Source organism: Meleagris gallopavo, chromosome 17 (genome assembly GCF_905368555.1).
Source record: "Meleagris gallopavo chromosome 17, MGAL_WU_HG_1.1, whole genome shotgun sequence".
NCBI classification, from domain to species: domain Eukaryota; kingdom Metazoa; phylum Chordata; class Aves; order Galliformes; family Phasianidae; genus Meleagris; species Meleagris gallopavo.
The window spans coordinates 930519-946039 of NC_139420.1; the positions used below are offsets into that span (position 1 = coordinate 930519).

Here is a 15521-nt window from a genome sequence, read left to right on the forward strand (position 1 = left end):
GCTCCGCTGGGCCGGCCTTCATGAAGGCTGTTAACATCACGGCACTGACGGCTCTGCCCAGCTCACGGTTTGGGTGGCCTGAACTAGAATCTCCCAGAGGGCTCATTACAGGTGGTAGGCAGACAGGGCTGGAGCCTGGGCCACACCACATATCCCTGAGAGAAATATGTTTCCCTGACCAAAAAAGCACAATATTATATTCTTAAAACATTCCAGCCCTGTCTGGGTGTTCTCTGCATGCATTCCTGTACGTGGGATTATTATTGTAGAGAATTTATAAAGTCATTCATTTCTCTGGAAGTGTATGACACGCGTTTTGGTTGAATGGGCCCAGTGCAAACTGAGAGCCATGTGGTGCTATAAAAACACAACAGTAAATAAATCAGCAGGGAGAATTTACACTTCAGTCTTCTGATTGTTTTTACATTCAGAGGCTCAGACTGGGAGTCAGAGTGTAAAATAAATACCTGAAGCACCAAAAGTGCAGCGTCACACTCCTGCCTGTGAGCAGCCGCACCGGCAAAGCCGAGGTACGTGCAAAGTGAGCGTGTTTACAGCCAGCCTGCGGTGACCTTTTTCTCTTTGGCTGCTTCCTATTTTTCTTGGTGATACCTCAGATCTTTATTATGGTATTGTCGGCCCTGGTGCTCCTGCGAGTGAAGGTTGCGTCAGACCCTCGTGGGTTTCAGTGCTTGATTTTTTTTTCCCAGGGGTTATTTTTATCGCTGCTCTTTAGAAAGAAAAAAAAAAAGAGAAAGAAATCACTCCAGGCTGAGACTTGCCAGCTCCTGGGTGTTACCAGGAGGAAATCGCTCTTTTCATCTGTGAAAAACAGGAATGGAAGGAGCCGGGAGATGGATGTCCGGCCCTGTGCTGTCACGGTGCTGCCATGGCACAGGGAGCACAGCCCGGAGGCTGCACCCCAGCCTGCCCTCGGTGGGAGCCAAAGGGTGCTGTGCCCGTGCTGACAAGGTGGGGAGGTGACAAGGTGACCCTGCGGTGCAGCGCTCTTAGATTGAAGGAATTTCTGCTGCGCGTGTCCGTGCATAACGTGAGAATGTCACCCAGCTGCAATTTCACCCCGAAGAGGCAAAGGGTGAAATCATTGTTGATGACATCAAATTGTTTTCGGAAAATGGAAGCTATTCTGAGACGGGTGGAACTTTCCTATACTGAAGCAAACCTTTTCCGGGCACAAAAACGGATCGCAAATACTGCGAGGCAGTGAAACAAGCCCTGAATTGAGCTGCTCCCTTGGAGCCCCCTGCCTGCCCGAGATTGCTCTGGCTGATTTCACCTCTGCTGACCATTGCACAAAAACAGATTTTTGCTCTGCTGCCAAAAGAGCACTTGGGTTATTTACCACCTCAGAGCTGGGTCCATTGCCAGTTCTGATGGACCGTTTCTCATTAGCACTTAACATCTATCTGGCCATCGATGTCTCCTCCAGGACTGATCACTAAGAAAGCCTGAATTTACCGGTCGTGCTGAAATCTCCTCTTCCCATACAAAATGGATGTGGGGACGTGTGCCAGCACCGAGGTGATGCCCAGGCGACCTGTGGCACTGCAGTGCTGCTGTAACCCTGCGTCCACCTCAGCCCCATGGCGGGGGTCTCTGGGGCAGCTCTCGGGTTGGCAGCTGTGCTGCGGTGTTTCCCACAGCTCTGCCGTGCCTTCCTGCTCTGAGAGCTCTGCACACAACACAAAGTAATGCTGCTTGTGGAGGTATCTGAGAGCATAAAAGAATGTGGAATTTGGCTCAGTTAAAGAAATATGTTACTGGCATTTGCATTTTATGCATTTTCTTAGTAAAACAAATCTCCTGTTTAACAAAAGGATGAGCCACCCATTTTGGTGGCTGAGATCAGATTCAAGCTTACAATCCAAATGCACATGCAAAAAATGTGAACTCAAACTGTATCTGCAAGAGAGATTGTCTCCCCAGTGTGTCGATGCTGTGCTTTTAGCATCTGGAGGTATAGAAACTCTGAAAACTGGAAGCACATCAAACTCTATGAACCTATTATGCCAGTTAGCTTCCCATTCTCTTTAGTAAGGGATTAATTTTGTTAGCCAGCAGTAGAGTTGTGGGATAGAGAAATGGAATCCCTTTCCCCTGGCAGTCCCAGCTCACCACCCTCCAGGAACTGCTCCCCCCGCTGCCGAGCCCCATCCCCAGATCTTCCTACACTTTTCATGGGTGAGGAAGATTTTGTTGAGTTTTGGGTAATGGATCCTCTATGCTCACTTGCTCTCTGTTTGGATTGTGAAGGGGCCATTCTGACAAAGCAGTATTCAGTGGTGGTCTCCAGGAAAAGGCATTTCTTGTATTAAAAACAGTAAAAGGCCCAATGTTTTACAGACAGATGTCCATCAACAGCTGGCGCTGAAGTGGGGAGAGAACACCGGATCTTCTCCATCGTCACAGTGCCGGGGCTCTGCATAGCCACTTGTTTATTTAACAAGCTACATTATTAAACTGGACCTTGGGTTGTGAGTGGAAAAGCCACACAGATGCTTTGATCATTTATAAAGACCTACTTGAGAGACTGCACTTCACCGGGGCTGCAAGGAGGAAAAAGGGCAGTCTGTATTTCACCAGCTTTCACTTAGCTGGGGCATTGACTCAGCTTGTCTTGACTCAGATGTCTTTGGACTTGGGCATATTTGCAAAATTAACAGTATCAGGATCACACGGTCTGAGCAGCCTGCAAGGAACCCCAACACCCAGCTGTACGGAGGCCTCTTTCCCCCATCCCAAACCACATGTCCTGCTGCAGGCAGTGCTCTGGGCAGTGGTGGCCCCTTCCCCAGTCCTGCAAATCACACTTGCACTCAGCCTCAAGCTCTTCTCTGTCCCACCGCTCCCTCCTTATGTGGGCTCTAGTTCAACCTGTACGAAGCCCAGAAGGGCTCGTGAGGCTCCCATTGAGCCCTGGATCTCTGCTAGCACATCTCTGGGCTCAGCAGCTTTGTGCCACCAAAACGTCAGCCCTCTCCATGTGGCAGCTGCCCCCTAAGTTTGTCACAGCAGCTGTTTCCCAGGACAGGACAATGATTCCAGCTAAGAAGGGAACACTTTATCCAGCTGAGGCTGGCTGGCAGTTTAAACAGGGAAACGTAGTTACCCCTCTTCAACAAAGCCTTGAGATCACATCCGTGGTCCTGCCTGCCAGCGCTGCCTCACCAGGACAACCTGCCTGCTCAACATGGGCAGCATGGAGACTTGGGGTGAGCAATCCACGTCCAGAGGTACCCTGAAATCTACAAGCAGAAGGACCAGGAAAGGCTGTAGTTAAACAAGACTTTCTGAAACATACTGAAAACCCATAATTGCCCAGCTAATACCTCTTCTGCCATCACTTCAGCTGGATAGCCTGGTCACATCAGCCTGGCCATGCCCTGCAGCCCCTCTCAGATGGGAAGGCACATGGATGCTCAGGCTGCTGCGGGGACTCAGAGGCACTTTGTGCCCAGCGTACACCTTGGGCAGGAGGTTTGGCAAGGAGACACATTTTCGGTAAATGAGTCCAGTGCTGACCCAGTAGCCAGGCAGAAGGAAATCACTGGGCACAGAGTAACCACACTGCATTTTGCCTCTGTGCTCAGTGAGGGAAAGTGCTGCAGCAAAAGCAGAATGTGTTTTCCTGCCTCCACTCGTCTCCAGAGCTGCTTGTCTCCTCTGGCACAGCACAGCACTTCGCACCAGGCAAGGCAAAGCATTTGTAGATTTGTCAGAGCATGAAACAAGGTGGAAATCGCTAAAACCCGGCACTGAAATGAAAAGTGCTCTCAGCACAGGAACACCAATAGAAGAACAGGTTCTGCAGAATGTTTTGCAACGACTACATACACTGATTGTTTTAAGGAGACTTTGGATTTAAAGATTTTTCTGTTTTGTCAAATTTGTTCTCTATCCATGTTTTCAAGAAGTCTAAAAACATTATGGCACAATTCAGCCACTGGGCTGAAAATGTGATATCCCCAAAGCTGCTCTGGAGTCCTACATATTTTGGACTCTACTCCTGACAAAAGTAACAAAAACAAATGCAAGGAACAAATATGTAATTTTAACTAGAGCCGATTTAAGTTTTTGGATCATAAAAGCACAGTCCTTTACACTTGACCCATTTGTGTTTCGATGAAACCCTACATTTTCTGTTGTGTATTCAGTTGGGCTGTAAGTCTCAGTTGACCACCATATGCCTCTGCTAAAGAAAGCAAATCAAAAATAAGAAATTCAGGCTCTGAAAGTGCAACAAAGCCAAAAAATTCAGCGCTGGATACAGAGATGGTCTTTACTTGCTTTGAGAGCAGAGTTAATCCTATTCAGCGCATTGGCTGCTCTACTGGAAAGGTTTCACTGAACAGTTTGCTTTATTGGATTAATAAAGCTTAATTTTGTGCACGAAGAGCCACCAGTGAGCCCCGTTCTTGGGAATTTCCTTTATCCAGCACTAAACCTGTGTTGCACTTTCTCACAGTCCCACATTTCTTTTTTTCAGTTTTACTCTCTGACCCACCCTCAGCGAGTTTTGGCTGCGGAGCAGTCGTGCAAGCATCTTTGTGCTGGTGGCAGGGACACTGAGAGCACAGCAGTGAAAGCACTGCTCCAAACACATCTGCAGCACCAAGCAGGATGGCTCCACAGCAGAGGAACTTCGCAGCAGTGAAAGGCTGAGAAGACGCATGGGATCTTGACACACAGCAGCAGGTTAACAAGTTACCCTTGGAGCTGCCTTACACAGCACGGCCTGTCCTAGAGGAAGGCATGTCAGACAGAGCTGTGAGAAATACACACTTCTGGATTAGCATTTCCAGAATCGACTTAACAGCATAAATCCCCCTGAGAGTCAGGGAGACTCAAGGTCGTATTTCCGAGAGAGTCCAAGCAATCTGGCAGCCTGCATCGCACCCTTGTTTGCTGGGCTTTGTTCTCTGTCCCCATCACTGACCAGTGTCTGAGTACCCTCAGGTGGCAAACCTGTGGCAAAACTCTGCAGACAAGCACTTAGGTGCTTTCTCACCTTTGGAAATGGGACTTCACCTCCTGAATCCCTAAGTGCCCATAGGAAATAACCCGGTACTTGTGACAAAAAGAGACATCACATCTCTGTGGAAATCAGCACAGCTCCACTAACTTTCAGCAGCTCCAGCAACCTCCTTCAGCTGTCCCACACTGTAAGCAACATAATCATCATCACTTCTGCTGCAAAGCATGGAATGTCACAGCCAGGCACATTGATCTATGTGAGTTTATCACTGCAAGCTCTCTGCACCCTATTTTCCCTGCTGTATCAAGACAGCTTCCTGTACCTGTAAGGAACTGCCTTGGGGAGCCCTGTGGTGTCCATCCCTGCTACGAGGAGGGTTTGCAGCTTTCTCTGGAGGCTGAGCTGTTGATGAGGTGGTTGCTAGGGCTCAGCCTCCCGGCAGACTCTCAGTCCCATCAGCAGACACAGGCTGCTGCGGAGTCCCTGAAGCTTCAGGCAGATTTTCTGTGTGCTGCTCCGCTCACACATAGCAGAGTGATGCCACACAGGGGTGCTAAAACTTCTTGTATAAAACGTCTTCTTGCAAACCCCATTGTTCAGCTGTGGGAACCTGCCCCTGTGTCTGGAGGGCAGATCCAGCAAAGCTGCTCTGGTCCTGCTGCTGCTGGCTGCCCACGGCTTCCTTACCCCCTTCCTGCCAAAGCCCTGATGCCTCTGGCTGTATGTTGCGACTAACACTGATACTGGAAGCGAGAAAGGAACCAACACCAATACTGAGAAGTGCTATCTGTTGTGAGTTGCATACATAGTATGTTAAATAATTTCACCATAATACGGCTCGGGAAACTTCATCTCGATCGTTATTGTGTGGGGCTGCACACTTCATTATCCTACAGTGTGAATTCACTTCTCATTCCAGCTCTCTTTGCACCCTATCCAGCACATCCCAGAGGCAGCGCATGGCTGTCATCTGGGCATTGTGTCACCCAGCGATGCTTTCTCCCCACCAGCAGGGAGAGGCACCCTGACCGCCCCAGTGCTGGGCAGCAGCCGCAGCCCCCTGGGAGCAGAGCCGGCCCCAGAGGCCACTCAGCCGCTGACCACTGCCTGAGCATAACGCGAGCCCCAGCAATGGCTACAATGGTAGACAAACAGTAATAAATAAGCAGCAAAGCACTACGACTTGACAAGCCCTGGGCGTCCCCAGGGATTTGTAATGGGATATGGAGGTTTTCACCTCCTGCTCTCCAGTTCACATTTCAAATCCAGCCCCGCTCAGTAGTGACCAAAGGTCATTGCCAGGCTCAGTCGCCCGTGCAAAGATGTAAATGGCCTCATTTCTCTAATTCCTTGAGCAAAGCTCAAGGGAGGACCAGCTTTGTTTTGTTTTTATGATGCTGGTGGTACAGGGCAAGAGCCAGGCTGTCTGTGCCTCTCTGTCCCATCCCCGTCCTGATGGTATCTGGCACCTGGTCACCTGCATGGCAGCTCCCAGGCGCTGAGCCCAGCCCACAGTGTGCGAGGGGCTGGCACTGCTCTGAGGTCTGCACCTTGTTTAACTTTTCCCATCTATAAAGTGAATCCAGAGCCTGAATTTTTGTTCACCTTCTGTACAGCACCTGGCAGGTTTGCAGAGCTCACCATACGTGTGACACCTCATGATCTAAATGCAGATCCTCAGGGTGGGGTCCTGGCCCCTTCAGCCCCAGAGTCTCAGGAGGGCAGCATATGGGTCCCTCTAACCAAACCCTGCATGGAGGGCACAAGCACCAGTGTGGCAACAGCTTCCTCCTGTCCCCGAGGGCATTGTGAGGAGCCTGGGACTGGTCGAGCTGCCATGCAGGACCTGAATCCCTTTCGTGTCAGCTCTCCTTCCTCCAAGTGCCCAGGCTGCAGCTGGAACCTGAAGAGGAGTACTTATGCCCCCCTCAAGCCCTGTTCCACCCTTCTGGCAGGAAAGTGATCACGACAGGACTCTTGCTGTCCCTGTGCCCTCATGGGAGCACAGTGCCAGTGCTTACATCTTGGAGCAGCCCTTTGCAGCGGCCCCTCCAGCCCGCACATTTCTCGTTCCATTCAATGTGGTATAGGGTTCATTTTCCCTTTGTGGTGATGGCCAGAGCCGCTCAGGGCTGGCAGAGGGACCTGCATAGGTTTGCAGATTGCTCTGGACTCCCATGCACGGAGGTGTTTTATAAATATCCCCTATTATTATGGTGCTCTATTAATAACCACCTTGGGGAACAATGGGAGCACGCAACGGCTTTGGTCATCCGATACCAACCAGGCAAGGCTCCGTGGGGCCATGGGACATTCCCAGAAAAGCATCTATTTGGGGAAGCACAGCATTTGCACATAGGCCTGCATGGGGCCCTGGAGGACACTGGGCCATGGTGAGGGCTCCTGGCAACGTGCTGCCCCACAGCCTTGGCTCATCCTGTTGGCTCCCATCCTGTCCATACAGCAACCTCACACAGTGTGAGGGATGCACCATGGTGCGACTCGGGGAATCCGGTCCTGCCCTTCCTCCTCCCTATGGTCGGGCAAGGCAGGGTAGGAACCCGGGCTCATAGTGGATTCGGTTCTTTGCAGACTCTCCCAGGGTTGCAGGTCTTGAAAAATTTGATGTTTTACTGCGTGTTCCTGTTTCTAGAGTCCTGGGGTTACCCATTATCTCCACATTCACTTTTTAGCAGGTTTTGGCTTCATTTTAGTAGCCTAAATGAAAAATAGAGGGAAACAGAAATTATTATTTTAAGGGTCTAATGATTTCTAAGGCTATCTTCTGAATTTGGAGACAGGGATTTTTTTCAATTCCTGAGCTGAGCAGGGCACAGACAAGGCTTCTGAGGGCAGCTTTACTGTGTGTTTCCTTCGGCTGGGCTTGGTTTGGGCACAGAAGTACCGAACACTCCCAGGGATGTGTGCTGCCCATTGTCACAGCCACAATGTCTGCAAGGACACAAGCAGTTCAGGATGAGACAGCTGGGCAGCCTCAGTGCTCACTCAAAAGGCATTTTGGGGTGAGACCTCCCCACAGGCTCATTGTGCTGAGGATATAGCAGCGGAGTCAGCGGAAGAAGAGGAGGAAGACCCGGAGGAGCTGAGCGCTGCTCTTCTGCAAGGGGCGCTGGGGAGCCCCGCTCCCACTGACTGTTATGGTCCCTGCTTGGGACCCCGCCAGGTTCACCAGGGAAAATGGCATGGGGCTTTTGTCACATTGTTCCTGATGGCTGGGCACTTCCTGAGCCTTTCCAGCATCGCAGGGATGGGGAGTGAGAGGAAAACGGAACCTTTTTTTTTATTTTCCTTCCTTTAGCAAATTCTCTGCGATCACAAAAAGCCATATTGCAGCTAATTTTCCTGCCTCCATTCACACGGGCATTTCACAAGGCACGGGAATTCCCCTGTGAGGGCCGTGGGTCCTCTGGTGCCCAGCAGCCAGGCAGCAGCTCAGCACACTCCCCAGCCACCACCTGATCAGCTCCCTGCATTCAGCAGTGCAGGTGCAGCATTGGCATTGCGTCCCATTCCCAAGCAAGTGGAAGGGATGGCAAGTGCAGAGCCCTTTGATGGGACAGAGATGGGTAAAAAGAGGGGCAGAGGAGAGGCTGCACCTAACCTGGATGTTTCCAGGGCCATGACAGGAGTCCAACCCTACGCAGGCAGGCCTGTGGATGCTTCTGCTCATGAGAGCTTATGTGGTCGTGCTGGCAGCCTCTCACCATACCGCAGTTCACCACTGAGCAAAGACTAGTGTCTCCCAGGGCATTTCAGTGGTGTCTGGGCTGGGAACGGCCCTCCTCACACCCTGAGCACTGAGCAAGCAAGGGAACCTGGCTCCGAGCATCTACCACCTCCTAATTCCTCCCCGGTTCGGTTTTCACTTGCTTTCCCTTAGTAAGGACATTCTTTTTCTTTTTACCAACTGCAAAGCTAGGGAAACTTAATACTAGTATTAAGAAAAATACTTTTCAAATTATCCTTTAGTTCCAACAGCTTAATGTCCTTACACATGCTTAGTGTGGAGTTTCAGCCTCATCTGTCTGCAGCAGCAGAGCTCCCCTTGGTTGAGAGCAGCAGGACCTGTTTCATGACGGCTTGCCCATCTCCCAGCCACCTGTCGGGAGGAACGGCCACGTGGAGCACTGGGCCCCGGGAGGAGCAGGAACAGCTGGTTACATTTCTAAGGTTGTACCCACCTGTGCCAGAAAGGAGGGTTTCTTCACCCCTGTGCTCACAGAGCAGGATCTGCTTCCCATGACTTCAGTGTGGCCAAAGCCCTGCTTTGTGCTCTACGTGTCCAGCACCAAGCACAGGGAAGGACTGACACATGGCTCAAGCCTGGGCATCTCACACTGCGGCTGGAGGCTCTGCTGGTCAACTGGGTGAGCCTTCTTCGCACAACCGTAAATGCAGCAGATAGCAGCTGATAGTTGATTCGTCTGTATCGTTAGTGTTGGGAGTAGAGAGGAATTAGCTGGAAGCTGAATTTGGTGCGGAAGCCCAGGCATTCTTGCAGGAAGCTGAGCTGCCAGGCACAGCAGAGCTCCCTCGAGCCTGTGCTGCCTTGCCTGGCTTGCTCCACGCCAGAGGATGCAGGTGGGGGAACCCAGCCCAGCCCACCCTGCACTGTGACACTCTGCACAGCCACCCCAAACCTCAGGTCTGGGGGGGACTGGTAGGGGGCTGGTAGGGGCTGACTCAGGAGAAACGCCTAGAAAATACTGACACAAGTCAGATCCAAGGGAGAGTACGGCAAATGTTGTTGGAAGAAGGACATAGCAGGGGGAGGTTGGTGCACATGCAGAATACAGGCCTGGGGAGAAAACTTGTGTGTCCCCATACATTCCCAGTGGTGGTCACTGACCTTTCTCCATGCCCACTGCAGAAAAGAGAGCATCAAATGGAATGAATAGATGGCTAGGACAAAAGAAGGAAAAGGCAATACCTTGCAGGTGCGTGAGTGGGCTCAATATTGCAATGCAGCAGCAGCACCTAAAGCCATTTCCCTGCTTGGCATAGCTGGGATCCCATTAGCTCAGCAAACCACTGGAATCTCCTCCACGAGGGGTAGCAGCACTGAGGCAGAGGGCAGGCGATGCCCACGGGAGGGGAAGGCACTGCCACTGTGGCCCATGGTGGAGTGGGGACTCCAGATTCCCACAAAGTGAACCAACAGGAGCGCGGCCACACACACTGTCCCCTCTGGGATGGCTGGGGACCAGCAGTAGTCTGAAAGGAACCAGCCAGAGTCAGCCTGAAAAATGGCCCCACACAACCTCACTCCTCACACCCCTCCATCCCTGCTACCGCGCGTAAAAATGAAATCTGTCTTCTCAGAAGCGTTTGCTGCCCAGAAAGGGGATTGTTTAGCTAAGATCCACATTCACACAATGAGACCTTTATGGCTTACAGGCAAATAAAAGGCACCAGTGGAGTCACGGTCTCTCAGTAAAACAAAGGGTTGTTTTCAAGTTACGGAGCCTTCTTCTTACTGCTGTAGGAAAACACAAAACTTTAGACAAAAACTGGCAACTTAAATTTTTGCAAGTTTGACAGCAGAGCCCCATTCTGGTTTGATGGTGTGCACAGGAGTGCAGACTGATGCACAGCGTGTTCAGTGCTGGGTCCCTGGGGAAGTGAGGCGTCGGGCAGATGGCACAGCCAGGAAGCACAGCGAGAGGGAGCAATCATTCCGCGAGCTGAGAGAGCCCTGTGATGGCCACGTTTTACTGCCCCAGGGCACTGGGCTGCCCCATCCTGCCAGTGCTGGGCCCTGCCTGGCGCTGGGTGTGTGGCACAGGGGCAGCACCTGAGCTCCGGCTTCGCTTTGACCTCTGGAGGCCTTTGCAGAGCTTCTTGGTGTTCCAGGTTCATCAGCTGTAACACAAGCCCCAGGGCTGAACTCGGTGTCTCACGTGTCTGTCCCACACGGCTCTTTGGGCTGAGCAACCCACAGGCGGGCAGCACAGCTGTGCCCTCAGCAACAAGCCGTGCTGCAAAGGCACCGTGAGATCGGCCTCCTCGGGGGAGGCTCCCAGCGTTGGGCTCGGCTCTACCGTGAGGTCTCCGTAGCAAACGCCCGCCTCCCCCTCGTCACCACAGAGCACCAGGCAGTGCCCGCGCGTCCCCAGCCCGCACAGCTCGGCCGGGATTCTGTGCCCTCCCGGGGTTTTCCGGGAGAGGAACCACATCACCCCAACGCAGAGCTGCCCTTCGCCCCTTTCCTCTCGACAAATAAACAAGGAGGTGCTGACAGCTGCCAGGCGTACCCAGAGGCATTCAGACGGACAATTGAATCCCTGTGGTGAGGAGGTGGAGCTGGAGGGGCTGCGCGCTCGCAGGAAGGCAGCGGTGCGGGGCACGGAGAGCTGAGCCGGGGTGCTGGGCACCGTCCTGTGCCGGCTGCCCCAAGGAAGGCACGGCGCCACAGTGGTTCTAATTGGCCCACTTCGTGTCCCAGAGCCCCGTGAGGCGTTGCGCTGCCAACAATAAACGGTGTCACTGGGTTTTGGGTCCCCACTGGGGCTGTGGCACTGTCTTTGTATTGTAATTCTGAGGGAAAAGAAAACCATGTAATTTCGTGGTGTTTTGGAAAGCCATAAGCCACGGCTGGAAAACATCCACCTGGCCCAGAGACCCCGGGCTCTGCCTTCTCCAGCAGCCCCAGGCTGGCACTGCCCTGGGTGAGCCGAGGTGTCCCGGGAAATAACCTTGGCTTTCTGGGCTGGGAATGGGACTAGCACCACAGCCTTGATCTTCTGTCTCCTCCCATCAGAAGCGCCATAGCTATGGGTAATTGTGGCAATCAATTCACTCTGAGGAAATTTTGGTATTTTTAAAGCTAATTCAGATGCCAGCCTGATGCTCACCTGAGCAGGGAGAGCTGTGAAAGCCAGCCCGACATTTAATTTCCTTTTCTTTCCTTTTTTTTTCCCCCAAAGTAAGTCATACGTAACATCTGGCATTCATCTTTTCTTTCTTTCACAGGCACGGCAGAAACCCTGGTGTGAGTCATGTCCATTTAAATATGGAAGCACATCATAAAACCTAATGGAGAGTCCAAGAGGTGAGCTTTTATGTGGTTAAAACTCATAGAGAGGTCAAGATTGTTTGCTTTAAACACAGGGGGTCACTCTGTGCATGAAGGTGGTCTCTAAGCCTCACGGAAGCCCCGTTTGCTCGGTATGAGAGCCCAGCTCAGCACCCGCCGTTTTATTGCCTGGCTCCCAATGGAGCTGCGGCTGTGTGGGCACAGGCAGCATCGGCGCAGCGCCCCATGTCGAGGGGAAATGTGGGCATCGGCCAAATCCTGCAGCCGTGGCAGCTGGGACGTTGGGGCTGTTGCAGCAGCGGTCTCACTGGAGCAGGGAAGCTTTGTGTTTCCTTGCTCCCTGTAAAACCCTACGCATTTTATAGGACAGGAAAGAGGAGGAGAGTTAGCATTTTATTTTTCCTTGTTAAACTCTCTTTTTGTTTTATTGACTGAAATAATTTTTGGTGACCGCTTATTTCTGTTTTATTGGCTAGTTTATTGTGACTAAACGCACGGTAAAGCAAACCTTCTGGTCTGGGCTGTTGTAAAGATGCTGTTTGATCTCCAGTCCTTTTGCCTGATGCTCTTCAGCTTGAGCCAATGCCAGGCTTCTGCATCTTGTTGGAGCTCCAGCGGTCTGCTCCCTGTCCCTGGGACAGTCTCATTTCAGTGACTGTTTCAGCCACAGACATGAGTGATTCCCAGCCTGGGAAAGCAAAGGCAGGAGTTGTCCTTCCTCTGGCAGAATAGATCAGCTGAAAGCTTCAGGCACCTCCTTGCTGGTACCCTGCACAGGGAAGATTTTTGACTGTAAGCAAACAAGACTGCAGCCTGAGTTCGTAAACCTGGGTTAAATCAAGGTGGGTAATGGGTGCAGTCAGCTTCCCACCTGATTCCTGCAGCAGTGCAGCTGGGCTGTGCCAGGCACCAGATTCAGTCCAACACTCACATCAGACACCTGCTCCAAGCAGGGACTGCAGACTTGGGATGCAATTAAAAAGATGAAAACAAGGGGCAAAGTCCCTGACAGCTTGGAGGCATTAAGTACTTAGCACAGGACCACTGTGTGGTCCTCTCTCCCTCCAGCCTTGTCTCCATTGCTTTAACATCTCTATTGATGCTGGTGCCCCTAGTTGTCTAACACTAGCACACCAGGTGTCTTGACCATGGTGAGCCCCTTTCTCAGCTATCTTTTGAGTTTTCTGCTATTTATCCACAGGTTTTCTCAGGCTGGGATGATTGGAGCCCACACACTCACCTCTGAGAAGGAAGAGGGAGGGGATGGTCCCCCCTTGGGACTCACTCTGTCTCTGGGCCCAGTCCCAGCGTTGTATGGCCACAGGGCTCAACACGGGACAAACCTGTGAGCCGGATCAGGGACCAGCATTTGGTCCCTGTGGTGGTGTGCAACCCCCAGGTCAGCACATCCCACTCCTGACACCAAGCTGAGGTCTGATAAGCAGAGCCTCGGCACCTCCCCATGCCCCAGGATCCTGGGGATGCTCTTCACTCCTCCTGCTCCCTTCCTGCAAACCCAGGGAAAAACGATGCCCTCCTCTCGTGCCAGTCCAGCTCTGGTTCTGCTGCACACGTATTTCACCATCATCCGCCAGTTTGCTCTCAAGGAGAGTTGAACTGGTTTTCTGCGCTCTGGCTAATCTGTGGTTTCTCCTCTGCTGAAGACATTTCCCAGCACTGGAGAGAAGGTGTGATTTTAGTTAACGTCGCTCTGTCCTGTCTCTCATTGCTTTCTGCCAAGAAACTGTCAGTGTCAGCCAAGCTTCCCGTCTGCTTGTTCTTTGCCATACCATGAAGTCTGGGCTCAGTTTGTAGCTCCTATAACTGCAGGAAAACAAATCCATCCTGCCCTTGCAGCCCAGGGCTGTGCCTGAACTTTCCTTGTTCTGAGTTTGCTCTTCCATGATTCCTTCCCTGCAAACTTTGCCTCAGATTGCTGCCAAAAGGCAGAGAAAATGGGACCTCGTACCGATAAACAATCCAGGTTGATGTCTTCTTTGAACAGTCAAAAATGGCCCCTGTCCAGGCTGGCTCACAGCCTTTCTCCCTGCCGAAGCTCAGAGAAGTGGGTAAGACTGAGCTGAGCAGCGCTGAGATCCCAACTCCTACACGAGGACAGCAGGTAGCAGGTCTGACACCAAACCCCCACGGCTGTAGTATCTCAGCAGAGCATGACGATGGGATTCAGCTTGTTTCCTCAGCGCCGTTCCTCTGTCACTGTCTCCTCTGCTCTTTTATCATTTTCAGGTACAAGGTCTGCTGCTCCTTCTGAAGGTTTTCATTCAGGTCTGGCAGAGACGCTGCCATATGTTTTTCATTTTGATAACTCCCCTATGGTGTCTGTTATCACCCAAGTCTCTATTAAGATTTATTCCTGTTATTGTAGCAGTCATTTTCCCCAGTACATGTGCATTGTATTTGGAGAGAGTCATAACCACTCTCCACATCCAACAGATGCTGTAGTCAGAGCGACTCCTGCTTCCACTTACCAGACCTTTCTACTAATATGGGATTTCACCAATAACCACAAGTGCTGTTCGCTCCCCAAGATTTCCACACTGTCATTTCTTGACTGTGTTAGTGGCAAAGCGCTGATCAGAGCCCCAGCTCCATGCAAAACAAAGCTGCAGAAAGGTTTTACTTGGCTTTGCTTGTAGCCACTTCTACATTCAAAGTGGTGAGAGGCTCTCATTCCTGATGACTGCAGGGCTGAGCATGAATGGGGCCTCGGAGTGGGCAACAGAGAGTTGGAGAGAGGCGAGCGGCCAGTTTCCCTCACTCAGGGAACAAGCTGGGGTAGGAAATGGGATCTGCTGGACCTGATGTATGGATTTAAGAAGAGGCCACGGTCCATCACCCAGGGCTGCATGCGGGCAGCTTGGCAGCGGGTTGGTGCTGCACTGTGCCTTCCAGCCTCACCCTCTCCATTTGCCCAGCACTACAGAGCACAGCCCTTCCTTCCCTTCCAAGGAGCTGCCTTGGTGGGCAAGCAAACCAAGGGACAGACATCCCGAGGACAAACCAGCACAGCCTTTCCCCTCAGCCTGCCCAGTCCTTTCTACTAGTGCCCACAGCCCGCACTAGTTTGCCTCAAAGTTACTGAGTGAAATGAGTTGTAGGGCAGGACAGTGCTGTAACTGCACAGGAATGGAAACCTGGGTCTGGAAGATTTTGACTCCGTCCCAGTTTCAAAGCACCTGGGCTCCAGCCAGCAGCACCAACAACAGAGCAGGGCTTTTGTCCATCCCACCGCAGCTCTGCCTCTTGGCAGGTGAGCATGGATAAAATCCTCGCTCCCTGGGGCCAGCAGCAATCCAGCTTCACGGCTCTCCGCTCTGCTCCCCACCACAGGCAGCAGCACAATGTGGGTTCCTGAGTGAGGCCGCCTCACCCACAGCATCCACAAACCCCTCCAATTTGCCCCTCTTTCATCCCGTAGCACTTTGGTCAGCTCGTACGGAAGAAAGG

General features: G+C 52.0%; 1 protein-coding gene across 2 annotated transcripts in view; it reads left to right on the top strand.

Annotated features, from left to right (window-relative positions):
* The window catches only part of TBX1 (T-box transcription factor 1), a 138918-nt gene that overhangs the window by 102551 nt on the left and 20846 nt on the right, over positions 1–15521 (top strand). For both annotated transcript variants that reach the window (XM_085238482.1, XM_085238481.1), the window contains one exon: positions 11990–12068. In XM_085238482.1, the coding sequence (XP_085094608.1) occupies positions 12053–12068 (16 nt within the window). In that variant the 5' untranslated portion in view covers positions 11990–12052. The remainder of the gene's footprint in view (positions 1–11989; positions 12069–15521) is intronic.